Genomic DNA, 22142 nt, shown 5'->3' with positions numbered 1-22142 from the left:
ATCTAAAAGGGGTATCTTACAATCATGCCAAACGCCGAACCCATCCTAACCGCTACTGCCCTAGATACTTTAAAACGTCATCACTTTGGAAAAACTGTTCCCGCAACTTCTCCCCCCTCTTTCTAGCATCTAAGTAGCTCTTCCTTACCTCCTTTGCATTCAACTTCTGCACCTTAGCCGGCCTTTCAACCACTCGAATCTTACCCTTACCACCCTCCTTCGCCTCATCATCACCCTGAGCCCCCAGACCAACGGTATCAACCTTCAACCGCCCCTTTAACGGCTCCCGTATCCCCTCTCGCCCAGACACTCCCAATCCCAATCGACTATCTGGATCCCACCCATAAGCAGCCAAGTATCTCAGCCCATGCCTCGTCCGATCCAAATGCGACGGCGGATGTGAATGCGACAAACACACCTGATGCGCTAGCGACGCCTCGTGCGGTCGGTCACCGGTCATCATAGCCCCATGTCCCAACTCATCCCCATCAATCGGAAGACTACACACATCGCAGCGGGGAATGGCAGAAGGCGAAGCCGGAGCCGACTGCACCTCCGCATCACGACTTCCAACATCCCCAGACACACGCTCAGCGGGCGTACCAGGCTCCGAAACCTGCTTTTCCTTCGGCATAACGATCGACAGATATTTGTTGGCTATACTGGTCCCCGAGGAGGCTGGTTGCGCCGCCGGCGCAGAAGTAGTATTAAGCTCATGTTCCGAAGACCGCACGAACTGAACTCTCTTGCGACGGATTCCGGCGCCGAATGGTCGTTGGCTTTCTACCGGGAGGAAGTAATCTTCGTCGGTGGCTTCGTTGGAGGTCATGTCTTGTTTAGTAGGAGGTCAATGTGTTTCATTTCAATGATTTAGTGGTTTGCGGGCGTTATTCTAATTTATCGACGCACTAGCTAAGTGGGTCCATACCGCTGACGAAGCAGATGGCGGTAGACTGGGCGGTGAGCTTATTTGTGGTCTGGGCCCTGCATTTGATCCTATGTTTAGTAGCAGCTTTCTGTCCATAATTGGATTGTTCCTTTTTACAAGTTGTCGGTACCTGCCCTTGTTTGTTTGGATGAGGAATCAACTATCGCACAATGCCTATTCCCTTGCTTGCTCAGGGGTTCCAGGAGGGTATCTCCTCTATTCCTTATGCGTGGACAGTTTTGAAGATCGTGCCATTTGTGCTCTTGGTTGCTGCGTTGAAGTATTATTTCGGTGGTGCCCGAAATGGATCGGAGCGGTTGATGCACTCTAAGGTTGTGATGGTCACGGTATGCTCTCCCTGTTTTGGCTGGCCTCTGTTCGAATGGAGTTGAAGAATCTAATCCGGGTTTCTATAGGGTGGAACATCAGGAATAGGAGCCAGCGTCGTCCACGAACTTGCCTCTCGCGGTGCCCAGGTCATCCTCCTCACAAAGCATGCCCCCTCGGACGTCTTCCTGGTTGATTATATCGAGGATATCCGAAAGTCAACGAAAAACCAACTCATCTACGCCGAGCAGGTAGATCTGTCCTCGCTGCACTCAATCCGCACATTCGCAACAAAATGGATCGATAACGTCCCCCCGCGCCGACTAGACATGGTCATCCTGTGTGGAAACACAGCCGCACCTTCATCCGCCAGCCGAAAGCTGACCGCAGACGGGCTCGACGAAGAATGGCAAGTGAATTATCTCGCCAACTTCCACCTCTTGAGTATCCTCAGTCCGGCGCTAAGGGCCCAGCCACCTCATCGTGATGTGCGGGTCATTTTCACGACCTGTTCGAGCTACATCGGAGCCAAAATTGACCCTAAGCAAATCGAGGCAGCTTGTACACCCGACGCCCCAGCGCCGCGGGGAACGAAAAACGGCAAGAATGTGAAGAAAGTAGGGGCTGGATCGAAGAAATCCAAACCCAGCCTGTTCGGAGCGAGCAAGCTTGCCTTGATGTCTTTCTCTCAGTCCTTCCAGAAACACTTGAATGCTTTCGAACGTCCCGATAAGATGCCTCCGTGTACGCGTGTGATTGTTGTTGACCCTGGCTTTAGTCGCACCCCGGGTACTCGTCGCTGGTTGACGGGTGGGTCGCTTTGGGGGCTTCTGCTTTACCTCATTACCTGGCCTTTGTGGTGGTTGGTCCTGAAGTCCCCGCAGCAGGGCGCCCAGAGTATTCTGTATGCTGCCATGGAGGCTAGATTCGGTCGTGGCACTGGTGGATGGATGATCAAGGAGTGTCAGGAGGTGGATTTTGCTCGCAAAGACATCAAGGATGAAGAGGCTGGGAAACTGCTGTGGCAATTCAGCGAAGCGCAAATTGAGCAGAAGGAGAAGGAAAGTGCCGTGAAAAGGGCACTGGCCAAGAAGGAGCAGCAGGAGAAGGAAAAGCAGAAGAACAATGGCGCTTCCAGTTCTAAACCTGCAGCGAAAGAGCAGACTCCAGGATCGCGAAGGAGCCGGAAAGCTAAATAGACTGTATACTAAAATCGGTGGAAACAAACAATTGATAGAGCTTTAAAAAGCAATTTGTAATTTTTCATGCCTTCTATATCTATGTGTACTTGGAAGTTTTTGAAATCATGAGGCAGCACATCATAGCATATTATTCAGTTAAGCAAAGATATGTGGCTCAACAAAAGAAACAAGAAAAGAAATTCGTCTCAACCAATCTACAGGGCTTTTGTGTCTATCGAGGGGCGATTTCGATGATCCGTCCACCTTCGCATCATAGATCTAAGCATCCACCGGTAGATCATTTGCTCACATTAAGAATAATTTATTTCTTCAGCTGTTCCAGCAGCTCAGCAGGGGGCTCCTGGCGGTAGCCCTGAGGGTTGTTCTTGGTCCAGCGCCAGAGGTCGTCGCAAGCCTGCTCGAGAGTGCGCTCAGCCTTCCAGCCAAGCTCGGTGTTGGCGCGGGTGGGGTTAGCGGTGAGGTTAAGGACGTCACCAGCACGGCGGGGAGCAACCTCGTAGGGAAGCTCGCGGCCAACAGAGGCGGAGAAGGCACGGACCATCTCGTAGACAGTGCTGCCCCTGCCAGTACCCAAGTTCCAGGCACGAACACCGGGGTTGTTCGCGCGCAGGTAGTTGAGAGCCTTCAAGTGACCATCGGCAAGGTCGAGGATGTGAATGTAGTCACGGATGGCAGTGCCGTCGTGGGACTTGTAGTCTAACACCGGACAAGTGAGTCATGATGATTTTTCTTCTGAATACGAAGGGAAATAAAGGCACATACCATCACCGAACACAAGGAGCTTCTCACGCTTGCCGGTAGCGACCTGGGCAAGAAGGGGAAGCAGGTTGTAAGGAACACCCTGAGGATCCTCACCCATGATGCCACTGGGGTGGGCACCAGCGGGGTTGAAGTAGCGCAGCAAAGCACCGTTCCACTTCTTGCTCTCTTCCTCGTTTCCGGCCTTGGCAGCGTTGTTACGCTGGGCGTTGATGACATCGGTGATTGCGGTCTCGACGGCGAACTTGGTGTTACCGTAGGGGTTGGTAGGGCCCAGAGGGCACTCCTCGGGGATGGGGATCATGTTGGGAAAGCGGGTGGCATCACCATAGACGGTGGCCGAGCTGGAAAAGACAATGTTGTAGACATTGTGGCGGACCATGGAACGCAGGAGGTTGAGAGTTCCGTAAACGTTGACATAGTAGTAGTCCAGAGGCTTCTCACCAGACTCGCCGACGGCCTAAGTCCCAAGCACAGGTGTAAGTAAGTAGGATATATACATGGAGTCGGACATGCACACCTTGAGGGCAGCGAAGTGAATAACACTGTCAATGTCGGGGTGGGCCTCGAAAACCTTGTCGAAAGCCGCCTCGTCGGTGACATCGACCTGAGCGAACTCAGCCTTCTTGCCGGAGATCAACTCAATGCGACGAAGAGCCTCGGCGGAGGAGTTGTAGAGGTTGTCCGCGACGACGACCTTGTAACCAGCCTCGAGGAGAGCAAGGGCGGTGAAAGAGCCAATGTAGCCCGTCCCACTGTAGATTGCGTTGTCAGTCCATTGAGCCTATGGTGGGGTATACTATCCCGATCCGGGAGGGATATCTTACCCAGTGACAAGAACTGAACCGGAAGGCATGATGACAGATGCAATTGAAGACGAGAGTAGAGGGAAGAAGGAAGAGTGATTAGAGAGGAAGAGTTGTCTAGAGAGGAAAAGAAGAAAAAGAAAGAAACACAAACAAGACGAGCGCTGGCAGCCACGGGATATTTAAGGGGCACCGCAATCGGGATTGGTGGGGGAGGACAATTAGGACAATTGCGGAGGGGCATGCGTTCGGGTGGATTTCATTTTCATACCACTTGGACGTCCACAGTCCGTAAGGTACCGCAACATGTAATTTTGGTCCGACCCTCTCTCTCTCACCTAGTTTGCATGTAATCTGCAACTCTATAGACAGTATCAGATGTGTTTTAGGGAGTGTTCAATTGATGATCTTTTCTCTTTACTGAATGGTTTCATCTAATGAAATCCCCCCTATTGATCATCTTTAATTTGCCTTCTTGAACGATCTGCGGTCGAGTCCCAGGCACCACGTAATTCATCTTCAAGCTCTAACCACCTTCTTGGGTGACGATCGACCCTTCAATTTTACAGCTCGTATGGCTTGCGTACCGTTTATTTTCCACACGTGCATGCAGCCAATCTACCCGTTCATTCATCCCACCGTCCATTGACTGGCAGGGCCCATGCTCTTAACCATACTTTGCGTATACGCAGAATAGGTTTAGGCGCAGAGTCTATACTTCGAACGAACTCCGGTAAGCCGTGAGACCGTCCATCTGTCAATCGAACCCTGTGGGAAAGCTGAAAGTCACCCCATATCACCCCATGTGATGCTCACTCGGCATCATTCGATCGGGCACGGCAACGCAGACTTAGGGGCCTTCCCCGGTTAAGTACGGGCCATTCGGCAAGGCTATCGGTTTGCCTTGTCGGATAATATCTGGCATCTAGACTCTGGGGTCTTAGAAAATAGAACGAGCGAATCCGAAGGAAACCCATCGGCCAGATGTCTCTTGACCTTGCTTCTCTTTTATCCAGTGGTTCTACGCCGAGCGGGTCAAGTTCCACTTTGTCGGTGGACTAAACCGGCCCCTACGAAGATGACCCAAGGGTCCAACCGGTTAATATCAGTCAACTATAAGGCATTGGCATTCGAAGTTCGCGCCGAGTGTTTGCCCGGTCAGTTCGTCCGGACCTTGCCTAGGAAATGTCGTCAATACCAGAGAGGTGAGACATTTAACATCCTGTTGGCTCCGGTCCAGCAATGACACGAAGCTATTCATCACTAGTACTTACCAATGCCATCGTCCTGTGTATCGATAGTTTTATAGACACTTCACTACTTACTCAAACCGCACAGCTTTCAAGACATCATCCCTAGAACACCCCCACTACTATCATAGATGCTAGGTATTACCCAACTTCTTCGGGCTTTCTGCTGATTGCACCGCTTCTTGAGGCTTGATTTGTAACTTTTACTCTTTTTTGTCCGCTGATTTGAACTTGAACTGCAAAAGAAAAATGTACATTCAAAGAATAAAAACAAATATGGATATCCGGCATCGCCGCAATAGACCGTAGAGAGAACTTTATCTGAGGACATCTTGTTGAATGCCCTTCCGCTCACAATTACTAGTGTCATCAAACTGCCGTTGAGTTGATCATAATCCTTTCAGGTCTGTCATTAACCAAACGGTCCCAGGTCCATTGGTCTTTTCAGCCAAAGGGTAACCTTCCTTCGCCCGGCCATTCACTTCACCAATCTCCGGGTTCACAAGCTAAGAATGGAAAACCGGTGGTAGGAACTCACGTCTGGGGGACAGAGTCCTACCCAGGCTGGTGCAAGCACCGTTTAATTACTTTAGATGATTTGCTTTCTTTCGCATTGAGTCGTGTCTCTGACGTGCCCTAGAAGTACTAGCGCTCCACGGTTCATAGGTATGCAGGGCTATGTTGCCTCTAGCCGAGAAGTTCGACGTCGAGACCAATAGCACGCATGAAGAGGTTGACGTTTCCAAGTCGTTGGCTAGCCATGTCCGCAGGAAGAGTCTTGCTATATGCCACCGTTTCCATGACACGATCCCTGTAAAAGTGTTAGCACTGCTACCTTGAAGGAATTTACGCCCACATGTAGGACAGAACCCATAGGATAGAGAACGACAAGAGTTGACTTACTTCACTGCGATGACCAAGCGCTGCTGTTGCTCAGGGCTAGCTCCAATACCGACTGCAGCCAAGAATTGCCACACATACATATCATCGCCTGCATTGATAGAGCCAGGGAAGATTTCTGCAAAAGTAGGTTCAAGAGTATCAAACAAGATGTTGAACTTTTCCACCCACTGTTGCCAGTCCCGTTCGGCGGCCTGGCCGGCTTCCTTCACAATTTCTGCACGGCTGAGTAGCATGGTCAAGATGCCCAGCCCAATGCGAGTCTTGGCGACCATGTGTACATGAGTTTGAGCGATGACCAGGCCCAAGAGACCAATAATGATGTTGAATGGGGCCTCGTTAACATAACCCAGCAGACTGGGCATGACTGCTTGGGAGAAGAGATCGATGGCTTCTCTGACGGGTAGAGAAGGCTGCGGTTCACCGGGCGCCGGCTGTCCGTTCCGAACCACATCCAAGCTATCCAGATGCACAACAATCATAGTAAGGATGGTAACCCGCTGTTCCTGGTCAATATGACGGAAAATGCGCGGAATGGCCTTTTTGCCTTTAGGGTACGAAAGGAACGCAATGAAGGGGTGTGGAGTGTTCGTGTTAGGAACAATCGGCTCCATAACCTTGAGCGCCTGCCACAATTTCTGATTGAGCGAGCGAACCTTCTGTCGCCATTCCATGTGCTCTTGAATTGCCTCGGCATCGCCTTCATTCGGTGGTGGAGGCATTGTGCGCTCCATATCCTCCAGCTCCATTAATGTGCCATATACGTTCTCGATATTGGTCAAGATAGACTTCCGATCACTCAAACTGAGGTCGGTGTGTGGCTTCTTTGCCGCCTTGATTCCTTCAGAAGTCTCGGGGCGCTTGATATTGAGCATTGTCTTGGGCGTCTTCGCATTACTGAAAGAGATCTTTCCCAAGCTTCCTTCAATGATGAGCTGTTTGTTCTTCGGTTTCGCTTTGGCGGCCTCAACTGCACGTTGGACCTGCTGCTGCATTCTCTGCATATGGTTGTCTGCACTCTGTGCCTGCCGTCGGGATCCATGACCCCCGAGACGATTGCCTGTCTGGAGAAGGTATGTTTGCGCAAAATGACCAAGAGGTTGATGCGGGTGCTGTCTGGGCGCGCCTCGAATCTGGCTGTAGACTTGATAATAGAAGTCCTCGGCCAAGACAGCTTCCAAATCCGCATCTGCGACGTTACCCGCAGCTGCGACTAGTTGCTGGAGCTGAATGCGTGTGATGAAGTTCTTATCTTGCGGCGTCATCAGCCCATTGCCCTTGGAGAGAAGGAAGATCTTGTGGTTGCGTTTCGCGCGCTTTGCATCTTCCATCAAGTACGCTACACGCTGCTCTTCCGTCAGCTGCATCAGTTGTTGAGGGTTCGTGATCAACGGCAGAGTGCCATTTGTCCCCTTTGGCCCTTGAGGCACATTCTGGGGCATCGGTGGCGGTGCCTGTTGTTGTTGCTGTTGCTGCTGCTGGGTCCGTTGCCCGCGTGGGGGAGCTTGATGCTGAGATTGAACCAAGTGCTGAGGGAGATTGGCGTTCTGCAGGAGATGCAATGGCAAGTTAGGGGGAGGATATGGCTCAGGAGCCATCTGTGGGTGGTGCAACATCTGCGCAGGTGGAACACCTCTAGCAAACTGCGCCTGTAGGATTTCAGGGGGCAACTGGGGGAAGCCGTCCGGGAAACCAGGGATTTGCTGAGGTCGCTGCAGATGATGGAGTGCCTCTGCCATCGAGTGAGGAAGAGAAACCGGGGGCAACCCCGGGGCAGGCCCGGGGCCCTGGTGACGCAACTGCGCTTCAACTTCCTCCAAACTCAGCATCTTCCTGGCCTGCACCGCCGGCTGGGCTACCGGCTGAACCGCGGGGGCGGGGGCGGGCTCGGGCTGCTTCTGTAGATTCCAAACGCTGGATTTTGCCTGAAGATCAGGAATATAGTCCGGGTCTGAATACTTCTCGTATCCGGTGCGCTTGGGCTGCTGGGCCACGGTACTTGTTGCAACGGGGACCTCGGTAGCAGGAGCGGCAGCAGGAGCCTGAGGCTTTTGTAGGCTGTAGCGGACTTGCTCCTCTCCAATGACATCGGCGACCTGAGCGGTCTTTCCGAAGAAGTCAAAGTCCTTACCGACAGCGCCAGTTCCCATGTTCCCGCCGAAAGTGTCGTCGTTGAACGCATCCTGATCGTCGTCAAGTTGATCTCCCAGACCATCATACGTATCCTCGAAATCAATTCTGCAGACCGAACAAATCATCAGTCAGTAAATCATGTTCCCTTCATGAACAACCTGGTCGACGAAAGGCGACATCAAGACGGACAGTCTTACACATCATCATCATCATTGTCACGGAAATGTCCTGCCAACCTGGCGCGAGCGACTTCGGCAAACGGGTCAGGAGTATCAAAAATACCCTTCTGACCACCTCCGGGGGCTCGATCCCTCGGGAGGGTCGTATCAAAGCCGAAGAAGGACATCTTCGGCGGGACGTGGATGCAGGGAGACGAGGTAGCAGGGGAGCGAGATTTACCGCCGCATAAATGTAGTGCGGGATGAAGTCGACTTCCGGTCTGATATCACCCGCTTACCGACTCCAGGTTAGTGCCGGAGAGGTATTGATGCCTAAGGCAACACATTATACCGGTTACAGATAAATAGGGGAATGAATCAATGCTTCCAAGAAACTGCTGTCAAGGTATATGTTCCGTTTATTATGGTCTTCTGATACCTAGTGAATGCAAAGACATGTGTAACCTCATTGGATATTGGCGTCATCATCATGGGCTTGATCTGACTTTCATTAAGCCCAAAGCCCAGGCAGGAATAGATCGTCGCCTTAGAGTCGCCATGGCCCCATTCAAACACATCACACAGGGCGAACAACCGATGTGCATGTATCAACTACAAAATCTAATAGAATGGATCCCTCTTGCAATTGCCTGGCACATTTAGGGTCATGTAACACTGCTCATCAATGTCCAGAATTTCTATTCAACTGGGCAATCACTCTTCTTGGAACTCCTAATAGGGGGACGTAGTCTTGGCCAATGATGGTAGAGTACATTACGTTGCCATTCCACTGCCAACGAAATCATGATCTCGAACAAAACATCCTATTTTCTGTAATCAATTTTTCCTCGTCTCCCTGTGAAACTAACTCCTCGGCATATTGGCTCGCAACCCCGACGGTATTCCTGCAAAGGGTGGGGATCGTGCAATTTCCTCTCTAACTGGAGAATAATTTCTTCCAGAAAGTGTCTCTCCCTTGTCTCATTACTAGACTTCAGCCGTCGCCTTCATCGCCGCTCCGGGTGTCAACCTGTAGTCAGACGATTCACTTTGACAGCCCTATTTCTAATTAACGGCATTCAATTTCTTGACCTTTAAAAAGCTGCTTCCACTCACCTATTTTTTTGCCATTCGTCTGATCCTGGTACTTCCCCCCTTGCTTTCCGATCTGCCCGTTCCCGTATAGAAGGCTAGGCACCCATTTCAAACTTCACCCGGTTGTTCGATAGTCCCGTGTCTGGCGCGGAAGGGACATCTTGCAATCATGTCATCGGGACCGGTGAAATACGTGCGATATCTTCTCTTCGCCGCTGCGGTTAGTGGTTCCTTTCCCATGCTGTTCCATACTAGTGGCTAACCTATGATTGTAATGTAGGGTTTGGCAGTTTTCTTTTTCCTCTCTAGAAGCGCAATTCCAATCCCCGATTCCATTGGCTCGAAATTGAACCCGGCCAGCTACAAAGATAACTCTGCCTCTTCCCCGTCCTCTCATGACAATGCTGCTACCCCGAAGGAACATACCAATGACGCTTCAGGGAGCGTAGGCACCCCTCAGGGTGGTCGGGTCAATGCTACATTTGTCACGTTGGCGCGCAATTCGGATGTTTGGGATATTGCGAAGTCAATCCGGAGTGTCGAAGATCGCTTCAATCGCAACTACCATTATGATTGGGTATTCCTGAATGATAAGGAGTTTGATGACGAATTCAAAAAGATCACCACGGCTCTGGTTTCCGGTACCACCCATTATGGCGTCATTCCAAAGGAACATTGGTCGTACCCTGAGTGGATCGATCAAGAGAAGGCGAAAAAGGTGCGTGAGGACATGGGCCAAAGGAAAATCATCTACGGTGATTCCGAGAGTTACCGACACATGTGTCGTTACGAATCTGGGTTCTTCTTCCGGCACCCTTTGATGCTGAACTACGAGTACTATTGGCGTGTGGAGCCCAGCATTGAATTGTTCTGCGACATCAGCTTTGACCCGTTCCGATTCATGAAGGAAAACAACAAGAAGTATAGCTTTGTTCTGAGTCTGTATGAATACTTCGATACTATTCCTACCCTCTGGGATAGCGTGACGAAGTTCATGAACAATCACCCTGAACATATTGCGGAAGCGAACTCAATGGACTTCTTGAGCGACGACGGTGGAAAAACCTACAACAAGTGCCATTTCGTAAGTACCTCGCTAACTGAGACTTGAGCTTCACTAACCAGAATCTTATGAGCAGTGGTCGAATTTCGAAATCGGACACTTGGAATGGCTCAGATCCAAGCCATATATGGATTACTTCGAATCTCTTGACCGCGATGGCGGCTTCTTCTATGAAAGATGGGGCGATGCCCCAGTACACTCTATTGCTGCTGGTCTGCTCTTGGAAAAGGAACAGATCCACTTCTTCAATGAAATCGCCTACTACCACATCCCCTTCACCCACTGTCCGACGGGTGAGCAATTGAGACTGGATCTTAAGTGCCACTGCAATCCCAGCGACAACTTTGACTGGAAGGGTTATTCCTGTAAGCCAATTCCCGCTGCGATTTGAGGGCAGTTACTAACTCATTCCTCCAACCAGGCACTTCCCGCTACTTCCATGTTAATAACATGAAAAAGCCCGCGGGCTACGAGAATGAGAGTTGACTACCCGTTTTCGGGAAAGTCTTGCTCTCGTTAGCCATTATTGGCGGCCTTGTCCTTGCAATCAGCAGCAAGGTTAGGGCGCGGGCGGTCCATGTCGGACTTTATCTACTTGAGCGAACCGCTGCCATGCGGGAGACTTATCTTAAACGATAAGAAGCACCATGCGATAAGGTGGATCCATCTGCCCATTCTGTTCCAACTGTAGATGCTGGGCATTGGCCATTTTGGCTCTCTTTTTCGTCCTCTTTTTCCTTTATCTTCGTATTTCCGCGGTGTCATGTGTCTTATTATAAGGATATTTCATCATCTTCTTGCTTTTAGGGAGTGATTGTGCATATTATGGAGCGCTAAGGTTACAGCAGGGCAATTACCACACTATGTTTTGACTTAGGGAAAAGCGAAAACAACCCGTTCAATATAAAAGTTCCATCATAAATGTACATAGATAGCTATTTTATAACGATGACGACGATAACGGTCCGTTTGACAAAACCAAGAAGATAGTACAATACAAGCATCTGAACATCGACTTCTCGCCCATTTGCCTAGTCAGGGTATCTCTCCAGCCTCAATCAGTTAATCCCTCTTCGGCTTCTTAGTTCCGTATTTCGATCTGCTGGTCAACCGATTGGCAACACCACCCTACAACGACGTCAGCACCCACACGCTCAATCTACCCAACAGCAGGTAACAAAAGGGCAACATACCAAATCCATAGCACCACGGACCAAATGATACTTCACACCAGGGCAATCCTGAGCACGTCCACCGCGAACTAGAACAACACTGTGCTGCTGCACGTTATGGCCTACAAATCATCCAAGTCAGCATCAAACCCCAAAGCTACCACCAGAATAGGAGGACAAACCTTCACCAGGAATATAAGCCGTAACCACCTTGCCGCTACTCAAACGTACTCTTGCCGTCTTCCGCTCACCGGAGTTGGGCTTCTTCGGCTTCGTGATACCAGTCTTCAAGCACACACCCTTCATCTCAGGTCTGTCCTTCAGCGCAGGGGACCGGGCACGACGCGCCCGTTGGGCAACACGGCATCCGCGACGGACTTGGTTGTAGGTAGCCTGGCGGAACGGAGAGGTCGAGAACTGGCGGATAGCAAGGCTGGGAGTAGTAGCGGCTGCGACGGCCGTGGGTGTGCGGAGGACGGGCTGGAACCGGGGGATGGAGTATGAAGGCTTAGGGGCGGCGATAGCAGAAAACGCGGGACGCTGGATGATTGTCCGCAGCGTGCGGAGAGTGAGGGAGGAGACGAATGGCGGCATTGTGTGTGAGAAGCGTGGTGATGTTGTTGCCTTCTTTTCTGTCTCGGAGGTTCTGGTATGATTGATCGGGGATAATTTGCGATAGCGCTCACGTGATGTGTTTACTGACTGAGAATCGGATTTGCGGAGGTGGTGGTTAGGGTATACCGGAGGAGCTGTGGACGCGCTATCCTCCCGTTGCCTTGTCAGGTCTATCGTCAGAGCTTCGGTATCTGTCTAACCTCCACTACGCTTTCAGTTCGGCTTCCATCTTGAACGTCCCCATCTTCCTCCACCATACACCATAGACACTGGTATCTCTCATATCTCGATTAATCCAACCTATAGTATTATAAATCTCACACTCAAATCCACCACAATGGTACGTCCTCACCCCATCCACCACCATCCCAGAACTAGTTATACAACACCTCAACCAAGCAAAGCAACCCATCCAGCTAACATAAAGAAAAAAAGTCTCTCCGCATCGCCCCAGCCACAAACTACCGCACCCAAACAACCAACACAACCACCCGTCAAAACATCCCCATCTCCCTCCCGCACCCCTCCAAAGGCGCCCCCTCAGCCCCCGGTCTCCCCGACACTCTCCGCGACAACATCACCCTCCCCGCCTCCCGGGGTCCTCCTTCCTCTCAATCCGAAATCCCCGCCTCCGCACACCCCCTCGAAGCCCGTCTGATCGCCTGGCGCCAAACGCAGGATGCAATGAAGATGGAGTCCCTGCGTCGGGCATACGGTATCGCGGAGCCCATCCGCCGTGGCATGGAACTGAAGCTCGTGCGGGATGGATCTTTCCGGCCGGCCGTGTTGGGAGGTGCAAAGGCCGGCAATGTTCATGAGGATATTCTTGTGCTCGGTGGACGGGATACGGAAGTTGGGTGGGAGGATGTGTTCAAAGGTTCGTCATTGCTCTCCTCTTATGCCTATATATCTCTACTTATAGTACCTGGGGTTTGTTCTCGAGGATCGGATCTTCATATACTAACTCAACACAGGAGATGAGTTCAGAGAACCACCCACTTTCCACGACGAGATGGAGAAGAGGCTGCGGATGGATTTCTAAGCTACGTTTCGAATACCGGTTCCTGGTTTCCGTTTATGCTTCGTTGGTCTCGTTTATTTAATTCATTGTATGGGTCGTTATGATTCTTTCTTCTCGATACAGGCGGGATGTGAACAAGAGGATTTGAAATTTCGCCCAGTCATGATTTGATGGGCAATTACTACTAGATGCAATTAGACATACGGGTTGCATGGACGAATAGTTGGGCCACACGTACTGGTCGGTGATCATACTAAGCCGAAGAGCAGATTTAAGGGGAATGTTGTACTCCTTTCGTGTAGCGATGCTGTTGTTCGTACGTCGCTTGTACGTCGCCGAGCCATGTTACACCGTTAGAAGCCACAGGCCTTTGCGCTACCTCAATTACTTCTAGCCATGGAATGTTTTCATAGCATTCCTCAAGTAGAGACATCAGCATAGAATTAGGCACCATGATGACTTCGTCAAGCGAAGATAGATATGATATTTACGGCAGGACTATGGAAGGAGTGGGAAAGCCAATCTTGTGCTTAGTGATGAAAAAGAATATAAAGAATCTGCTAATATGTAGACACATGCTGACGAACAACAGCTAGGAGGATCAAAGAAATAGGGTATATACGAACGGGGTGAAGGACAAGAGCAGCGTCGAGCAACTCGAGTGGTTATGCAAACAGATGGAAACCATAAAACCAGAACACACTAAGAGTACCACACAAATGCCTCAGTGCTGGAAGAGCAAATATTAACAACCGGAACGCCGTCCCTGTTTACGGTCACAATTGGCCAAGTAGATATCCCGCATCAAGGCCACAGAGCGATGGCCATGCCAAAGCGCTCACAAATAAAAGGAGAGCAAACCAAAAACAAGATAGACGGATGGGGGTATGGGACGTAATGAGTCCATCGCGCCCAAGAGTAACCCAACTAGACAAGACATCTTGTGATATTCAACAGACCACGGACGTGCATTGTCAGAACCGGAAGGCCAGGTTACGTCGGAGCTGGATAAGGATACAACCCCCATCATCGGTATGTGCATATACAGGATCCAATGAGCCTATTGGATTATACAACGACACCCCGGGCTGCGTTCACTGGCTTCACGTTCCCGCGGGTACTGTGGTTTAGAGCCTTTGGCGTCCTCCTCATCGACAAGTTCCTGAGGTTTGACTGTCATGTGCACCACATTAGGGGCATCACGGCTGAATTTGGAGTCTGGAATTGAATTAGCACCTCGCCAAGTAACATTCTGTTTGGTAAACATATAGCATACCTGTGAGAGGCGCTTTATCGTCGAGCAATTTACCAAACGAGATCAGTCGAATGTAACTCGGCGATGATGGTCGCGGTTCCCAATCTAAACAGATGCGCACGTTAGTTTTAGTTGATCTCACGCGGCCCGGTTTTTGATAGCTGTCTGCGCCCATACATACCTTGTCGCCATTCCCTCCAGATCAATTCCTTGAGCGTGTAGACGCTCATAGCAAAAGGATCGTTGTTTTCCACATTCACTGACCGCTTTTGGAGATACTTTCCATCGATCTTGAACGGATGCCGCGAACCAGACGTCAAAAGTAATGTAATCATCAGCGACGGGCCCTGGTCTTCCTCCTTCGCCTCCGATTCCTGCGATGGCTGCTCCACAGGGGGCGCCTCAGGGGCCGAGACCCCAGACTCAGCGGCGGGTGCATTGAGAGTCGGGAGAGTACTCGCATCACTTGGTGATTGGGGTGGAGGAGCGCTTTCGCCACCGGCGAGAGGTTGCGCATCGGACATTTCGGTCGCTATATGTTGCTGGGGGGTACTTTCATGATGGCCAGGAGTAAGCGGATTCGCTGCCGGTTCTGGGGCTGAAGCAGGAGTGGAGGCTGATTGCACATTGGATTCTTGGGAATGTACAGCGGTGGTAGGGACCGAATGCTCGTTATTATCTCCAAGTCGCAGACTGTCCGTCTTTAAATTGTCGTCGTTGGAGGCCATGTTTAAACGTGGTTTCCTCTGATGGCCGCTCACACTGGGAAGAGAAAACAATGATGGAATATGACAGCTTGATGGGGATGAGGACGGTCGGGGTGTTAAACGAGGGAAACGGTGATTGATTGATATTCTACTCTGATAGGGACAAGGATGGCGGAACAGTTGTTTGCCAAGTGGGGGAAGGGGAAGAAGGACCGATAAACGAGAGGATAGAACGAAGATGAGCCAGCGATCCGCGGCTAAAAGAAAGGAGACGGGAGTGGGTTTGAATTGAAGGGTAAAAACGAGGTACAGGCCAAACGGAGGAACCAAACGGAGTGGTTCTATTTCGGGAGAAGGATGAAGGGGGCCATGCGACCGACGAAACACAAGCGATAAAGGAGAGGAGTAGGGAGTGAGTGCAGTGTTGCGTCTTGTGTACTTTGTACCCGGTACTACACAGACCGTAGGTAAATCTGGGGAGGGGAGAAGTCTAGAAAGAAGGCGAGGAAGGGCCAGAAGAGCTGAGACAGTTGGTCGAAGAGAGAGGAGAAGCTTTGCTAACGGGCGAGATGTCTTTGAGCCCCGGCAAACTGCCAGTAAGAGAAGACGAAGATTGGTACTTGGGGGGGGCGGAGAAGAAGGGGAGGAAAAGGGAAAGAAAGGCGGTGATCTGGTTGGTCTGCTAGTCTTGCCGTATGGAGTCGTTTACTAGTACTTTTATGTACTTGTATGTACATGGTACCTTGGTAGCTTTGGTGTAGAAACTATTTGTATGACAGTTTCCACTCAATCTAGATAAACAATGGACTTCTTTCCTTGAAAGATCTCACTCTTCTCTTCATTCCAATTGAGAAGATGGCACATCGGGCAACGTTGGCGTGATTGATTGCCGATCGGCTCGGCGCGTGCGGAGATCCTGCAGCATGAAATGGTACGGACATATGTATGACGTGGTTTCGTTTAAACCCTTTCCTCGGATTGAATTAAGCTATTCTTGACTTACATATCTTGCTTATCTGCGCACATCAGGCTAGGACAATATTGTTCTTACCTGTGTTGAGTGGAAACAGCTTCAGGGACATATATAAAGTTTTAGTTAGGGTTATGTCATTCACGCCTCAGCAACTAACATGGTTGACCTTTGCCAGCTGTCTCTGTGATAAACCAACTAAGGCCCAGAAAAAGCAAATCAGAGCCTTTCTTTGTCTATTAGAAATATCTTTTCAACCAGGACGCTCCTGCTTCAAATGCTCCGGCATTGATTGTCTTACAGTGTATCCTGTCAAACCAAAGAGCTAGGATACCACAACACATACACATGAAAGGTGCACCCTAAACAAGTTTCTAAATTAGAATTCAATGAATCCTTGAACTGGTCAGATGTTCTATTTCCAATTTTGTAAGTAGATTCTAGATTGGTTCAATTGGAGTACTCCTTGGAGAATTATGCCCATACACCGTTTTTCAAAATCAGCACGGTGCTTGAAACAAGCGTAACCTAAGATTAGATTCTGCAGAGAGTACCCAATTTAGGTTGGTGGATCTGCCCTTCATTCATGAATTTGTAAGTAGCACTTCGGGATCAGAGACCTCTCTTGCCGAGCGTGTTACCCTAAATATCGTACTATAGTATGAGCTTTGAAGAAGGTCTCACAGATGATGTCACGGCCATCTCAACCAGAGGCTTCCGTTGTATGTGCTTTAGAGTATGTTCATTTTCATGGCTTTTCCACCACTGCTGCTACTTTATAGGGCAGTGGACTATTGTACCAAGCTGTAATCCCGCTATAGACAAAGGACGACTTGCTCGTTCCAATTGAATTATTTGCTTGATTCAGTACTTCATTGCCTATGAGAGTATCAGTCAATTCAAGGCTGCCATTATTAAGAGCTTATGTAGGGCTCTTTCTGAAAACCATGCTGTTCCCAAGGCAGAATTTAGACTAAGAGTAGGAGAGATCCCATAAGCTTTCCACACCACAATAATTAACCCAACATGCCTCAATCATAGCTTCCGACATCCTATATCAAGTGCCTCACAGTTCAGTCCGTTTCGTCGCCCGAATGGCTATCTACCCAAGAAAGCTGCTCTGGACCATACGATTTGGCTGTGTCAAGGATGGCCTTCCAGGCAAATCACACGTGAGGAGATGAAAAGCTTCATAATAGTCTGGCGCCGTCTCTCCTGTGGTTTTTTAGTCTCATACTGAATGTGCGCACACAGATAATGAGTTGTTCTTTTCCACGATTGGTTGTAAGCATCTAAGGATCAGAATCACGCCTCCCTTTCATGGTCTCAGGATTTATAAGCATAGAAGGATGCAGACACCCGAAAATATATGAAGACCTCTTGTTGGCCAAAGGTCCAATGTTTTGTTTTTCTAAGTGGAGATCAAGCAAGGAGGATTGGAATGCTACCTACCCCGTACCTAGTTGAGGACCCATTGACCAGTGTACACTCTTACCCCACACACCCTGACGCTAATGTGGTAGTTCGTACCATTATATCTAAATAAAGTGCTGATCATCGACAAGAAACTCCTATTAGTCGGAAAGTATTTTCAGAAATGGTTGGGTATTGCACTTCGGCTGCAGGTGCTTGGGAGCCGCGCTGATCGCTGTTATATATCTGGACTCCTGAGTCATGGCTTCGTAGGTCCAGCATACCCCTTCCTCAACCATTCAGATGTAGCTTAGTCTTTTCGTTCTGTCCATTTCCTGAGTAAGATACATCTTATTGAATGACTGCTTTCATGTTAGTCTGCCATGGCGACTTTGCGTTTGATAAAGACTCCCTGCTCTGTTCAAGATGTCAAAATTCTCTGAGTATTCTTTGCCTAACAATTAACAAGATTTAAATCTGAAGCGCCTGACAGCGCACATTGATGTAAGAACCGTTTTTACAGCGATTTTCGTACTTGCATTTGCATATAGTAAAGGATGTTCAAGTTTGACTTGAACTCTAAACCCCATAAGATATACCTTAGGGATCGACGCTTGAAAGCGTGCGAATCCCTTAACAAGGCGAGTTGATCTGGCAAGCTTCCTCGCCTAATCAAAGAAGGCATTCAAAGAAGGCATGTCTTAAGAGAAGCAAGGGAAAGCAGCTCACAATGTCAGGTGATGTTTTGATCAACGCCCTATATACTCAAATCGAAATAAGCAACCAATAAGTGGGTCTTGAACCGTAAGAATGGTATGTAAGTTGGTTGATTGATAATAAATCCCCGTTCATTAAGAAGAAAATGCTCTCGAGAAATTTAGGGGTACGTATAATTCTCTATCTCCCTCGAAGAGTGAGGCATTTTGATGCCGCGATACCCTAGAAAAATCTCGTGACAAATTGGGATGATTTTGCGATCCTCTAAATCACTAGAAGAAAAGATTTTTCTTATGATAACCCACTAAATTCTCTATTTATAGGCTGATAAGAACCGGGTAAAACGGCTATCTTAATGGCGCGAGAAATTGCCGAAAATCCTGTTCTTTTAGTGTACTGTAGTTATATGTCGCCTCATCAGTCATACAATTGAATAATTTGTTACTCGGTAGGGCCCAAGCTAGACTGTCCCCACTTAGTGTCGCGATTTTTTTCGTACTGTGTCCACTGTCTCCCTGATCTACGAGGTACCCATACAAAGTATGCACAACGAAAGTATAATATTAACCCTCTACAGTAAAAGGAGACGAAAGAAAAGGGAGTGACCAATTATAGAACCCAGGGGATTCATTCTTCTCATATGCTTTCATGCTTCGTAATGGCCAAATACATTGATGTCACTGTCCTGTAATTCATGATACATTCAGGGCCTAAATCCTAGACGGGAGATAGTAGTATGCCAATCCTATGACAGGGATGCTCTCACGCCACTCAACCGCTCTAACAATCGACGTCTTACAACAATGGACTTTTTTCGTTTTCTGCCAGGTCACCTGCCAGGCAAACCTTCTGCTCTCACCTGACTAAGGCTCGAATGTGTTCATAGGAGATGAGCAAAAGTCGGACGGGGTCCAGATAAGAGTCGGTGGGTCCCTTGCCTTCTGGAATGTCTGAACTATAGAGCATTTCAGTACTTCCTTACCTTAGCTCTATCATCGCCTGATCGCCACAACAGGATTCCTGCGGTCTAATAACTGGAAAGTCGCATTGCACACCCCCTGACTATCGTGACATCACTTCCAACTGAGGGACGCGTTGACAATAGCAAAGTAGACAGTTCGTCCCAATGAATTGGACACAGATAATTATTAAGGTATCGAATCATCCGATGGCAATGCAAGGTCATTTGCCTGTCATACCTTGGGTCGAAATAGATGTGACCGTTTGAGATCCCCCAGCCGTGGTACCCGAGCAGACTAAACGTCTAGCTGAAGTCAAGTGGGCCTTCCCAGATGCTATCATGCAATTCTTGGTTTCTGATATGCAGAGTCTCCGCGGCAGATATCTTTTGATGCAATCCAAAAAGTCTAGTCTCCTGGACTGGGTCTAGATTTGGTCGGGTCATATGCCCAAGTTCCCAACAACATTGAGCATTGTTTTTTTAAAGCTGCAAGCTGTACTGCCACTCCGACCACTATTTACATACGATGTTCCTCCTAAATAATTTGATTTTCGCTGATTCAAGCCTTCTCATCTCACCCATATCATGATATTGCTACAGTCATCGCTACACATCTCCGACCATATGACCCGGACTAAGTCCAGTGAGCCTGAGCTCACTATCAATTTCACCGAGCCTGCGGTGTTCATACCTACATACACACATAAACCCGCCGTCCTGAGGGGTTCTTGTGTATTGAAGGTTAAGGAGACTTTAATGGTGAAGAGATTAACAGTCAATTTTCGCGGGGTATCTCATGTACACTGGCCACATGGTAAGAAACTCAAGATGCAGATGCGGTTGAACGAACCGCTCGACGACAAAAACGCCTGAGATTTGCCTAACAGAACGCAGGTCTTCACGATTCGAATACTATTACGGATCGTACGCTAACGGTGTTCGGTCCGGACATATCAGGGACTGGACCCCCAAGCCACGCCGATCAGGATACTCTAGGAATGTTGGAAACGGGTAGTATGGAATGCAACACATCGCGTCAAAAATGCGGATTGTGGGGTGCTATCACGAACAAGTTATGTTCAAAATGCAAAAGTACCGCAGCGCCAGATTATCAGCTATTGTCTCCCGGTACCTATACTTACAACTTCGAAATGATATTGCCTCCTGAGTTGCCGGAATCTGTTAATGTACGACGAAGCCATGTTCGATATAATGTCCGAGCATGTCTAGAATTCCCAGGCCATTTCAGGCATAACATTGTCCAGAACATGCCGATCGCTGCCATCCATTGTCCGGCAGAGGACTTCGTGGAGGATGCAGAGCCGGTTTACATTGCCCGGGCCTGGAAGCGTTTGCTCCGATGCGACATCCTCATGTCTAGAAGAGGCGCTCCTCTCTGTCATAACTTACCTGTGACCGTGTCTTTTACCGAGCTGGCCAATGCGAGGTTCCATGGGTTGCAGATATATATTTCGGAGAACGTTCAATTCCTCCGAAAAGATGGTGTTGTTTCCTACCTCGGACCTTTCAAGAGGAGACTCCTATATGAAGCGGCGGAAGATTTTGTGCCCACTTTGCCGCCCTATAGGTTGGGTGAATATGATGACCACCTTTCAGAAAAGAGCGGCTTTGGTGTACAAGAGAGTGTGGTGCTTTCGGAATGCGAGGACAAACCCGTGACCTCCGAGGGCATGACGCTGAATATCGACTTGGCATTACCCACCTGCCAGGACCATTCTGAGGATAATTGGATGCACTTTAGCACTGAGTACAAGAGCGCAAGAGTGTCCCATTGGCTTGATGTAAGTCCGTCAGTGATTTGGTGCGAGAAAACTTTTAGTAATGACGCATCCAGTTTGTGTTTTCCATGTCCAGACATGGGGCGCCGCCGGTCGTGCAGAAGATCGCCAGGGTTCCACTATCGCTGCGATCCTGTTATGCACAACACGCCAACGCGTCCCTACCAGCTTATTCACAGACATGTGAAATAAAGCCATTTAACGCAGTTCCCGCAGAGGGATGTTTTGACCAAGAATCTGTTGATCAAGGCCAGCACTGGTGGTCGGAGAACGACCAAAGATATTCTGTTTCTTGATGACGGGTTCGGGTTCCCGAAGGTTGACATAAGCTTCCACTTGGCTTTCATTGCAACCAATGAAGTGAATAGTTCGGGCTTGGAAAACTTGACGTCGACAAGTACCCATACAACCTTGGGACGACGAGCAAAAAAATTTTCACCCATGTTGTCTCCATCGGTGGGGACGACTCGTGACTGTGGTGGAATTAAAGTGTTCTGTGAGCGGGTATTACATCATTGCCATCGCACCGCGCTGGTTACCAGCTCCACCTCTACCTTTGATTCTACTCTCTATGGTGCTTTCAAGTGGCCCTTCATTGCTTCCTCCAGTCAAAGAAATCTGCCATGATGTCAAGGAACAATACTGCCCATGGTCTTCATCAATGTGGAGGTTGAACACATTCCCCCATAGGGTCTTCCTCCCACATTGGGGTATATGACGCCACAGGTTACCGCACGTAGTATCTCAGGTCGACGATTGTCGACCTGGAGCACTCTCGCTTAAAATCTGTCTGATCCTATCGTCCTGTACATAAGTTCTATTTCTCAGTCCAACCTCTTTTTAATATATCATTTTAACTACTGCTCTCATCCGGATATTGCGCATTGTGCT

The 22142-nt window shown here is 49.2% G+C and overlaps 8 protein-coding genes across 8 annotated transcripts; 3 read left to right on the top strand and 5 right to left on the bottom strand.

The window, feature by feature from the left end:
- Positions 1-52: 52 nt before the first annotated feature.
- On the bottom strand, positions 53-829 carry AO090010000461 (putative G-patch domain protein; the record flags this gene model as incomplete). The annotated part of the gene is made up of 1 exon (XM_001827395.1): positions 53-829. One exon carries the CDS (start codon positions 827-829, stop codon positions 53-55), a length of 777 nt encoding a protein of 258 aa, XP_001827447.1.
- A 269-nt stretch (positions 830-1098) lies between these two features.
- On the top strand, positions 1099-2454 carry AO090010000462 (putative oxidoreductase; the record flags this gene model as incomplete). The annotated part of the gene is made up of 2 exons (XM_001827396.3): positions 1099-1275; positions 1345-2454. The coding sequence occupies 2 exons, from the start codon at positions 1099-1101 to the stop codon at positions 2452-2454; spliced, it is 1287 nt and encodes a 428-aa protein (XP_001827448.1).
- A 304-nt stretch (positions 2455-2758) lies between these two features.
- On the bottom strand, positions 2759-4072 carry AO090010000463 (NAD-dependent epimerase/dehydratase family protein; the record flags this gene model as incomplete). Its single annotated transcript, XM_001827397.3, has 4 exons — positions 2759-3153; positions 3220-3676; positions 3737-3971; positions 4044-4072. 4 exons carry the CDS (start codon positions 4070-4072, stop codon positions 2759-2761), a joined length of 1116 nt encoding a protein of 371 aa, XP_001827449.1.
- Positions 4073-5959: 1887 nt separating this feature from the next.
- On the bottom strand, positions 5960-8651 carry AO090010000464 (deadenylation-dependent mRNA-decapping factor PAT1; the record flags this gene model as incomplete). The annotated part of the gene is made up of 3 exons (XM_001827398.1): positions 5960-6083; positions 6176-8410; positions 8503-8651. 3 exons carry the CDS (start codon positions 8649-8651, stop codon positions 5960-5962), a joined length of 2508 nt encoding a protein of 835 aa, XP_001827450.1.
- Positions 8652-9727: 1076 nt separating this feature from the next.
- AO090010000465 (glycosyltransferase family 15 protein) lies at positions 9728-11107 on the top strand (the record flags this gene model as incomplete). The annotated part of the gene is made up of 4 exons (XM_001827399.3): positions 9728-9778; positions 9839-10642; positions 10698-10986; positions 11043-11107. 4 exons carry the CDS (start codon positions 9728-9730, stop codon positions 11105-11107), a joined length of 1209 nt encoding a protein of 402 aa, XP_001827451.1.
- A 576-nt stretch (positions 11108-11683) lies between these two features.
- AO090010000466 (mitochondrial 37S ribosomal protein uS12m) lies at positions 11684-12387 on the bottom strand (the record flags this gene model as incomplete). Its single annotated transcript, XM_001827400.3, has 3 exons — positions 11684-11749; positions 11815-11915; positions 11976-12387. The coding sequence occupies 3 exons, from the start codon at positions 12385-12387 to the stop codon at positions 11684-11686; spliced, it is 579 nt and encodes a 192-aa protein (XP_001827452.1).
- Positions 12388-14812: 2425 nt separating this feature from the next.
- AO090010000468 (uncharacterized protein) lies at positions 14813-15208 on the bottom strand (the record flags this gene model as incomplete). The annotated part of the gene is made up of 1 exon (XM_001827401.3): positions 14813-15208. The coding sequence occupies one exon, from the start codon at positions 15206-15208 to the stop codon at positions 14813-14815; it is 396 nt and encodes a 131-aa protein (XP_001827453.3).
- A 5512-nt stretch (positions 15209-20720) lies between these two features.
- On the top strand, positions 20721-21547 carry AO090010000469 (uncharacterized protein; the record flags this gene model as incomplete). The annotated part of the gene is made up of 2 exons (XM_001827402.3): positions 20721-21254; positions 21308-21547. 2 exons carry the CDS (start codon positions 20721-20723, stop codon positions 21545-21547), a joined length of 774 nt encoding a protein of 257 aa, XP_001827454.3.
- Positions 21548-22142: the final 595 nt, after the last annotated feature.

The sequence above is a fragment of the Aspergillus oryzae genome, chromosome 8 (assembly GCF_000184455.2).
Source record: "Aspergillus oryzae RIB40 DNA, chromosome 8".
In the NCBI taxonomy this organism is placed as follows: domain Eukaryota; kingdom Fungi; phylum Ascomycota; class Eurotiomycetes; order Eurotiales; family Aspergillaceae; genus Aspergillus; species Aspergillus oryzae.
Note: the sequence above shows the minus strand (reverse complement) of the source record. Positions and strands in the feature narration are given on the sequence as shown.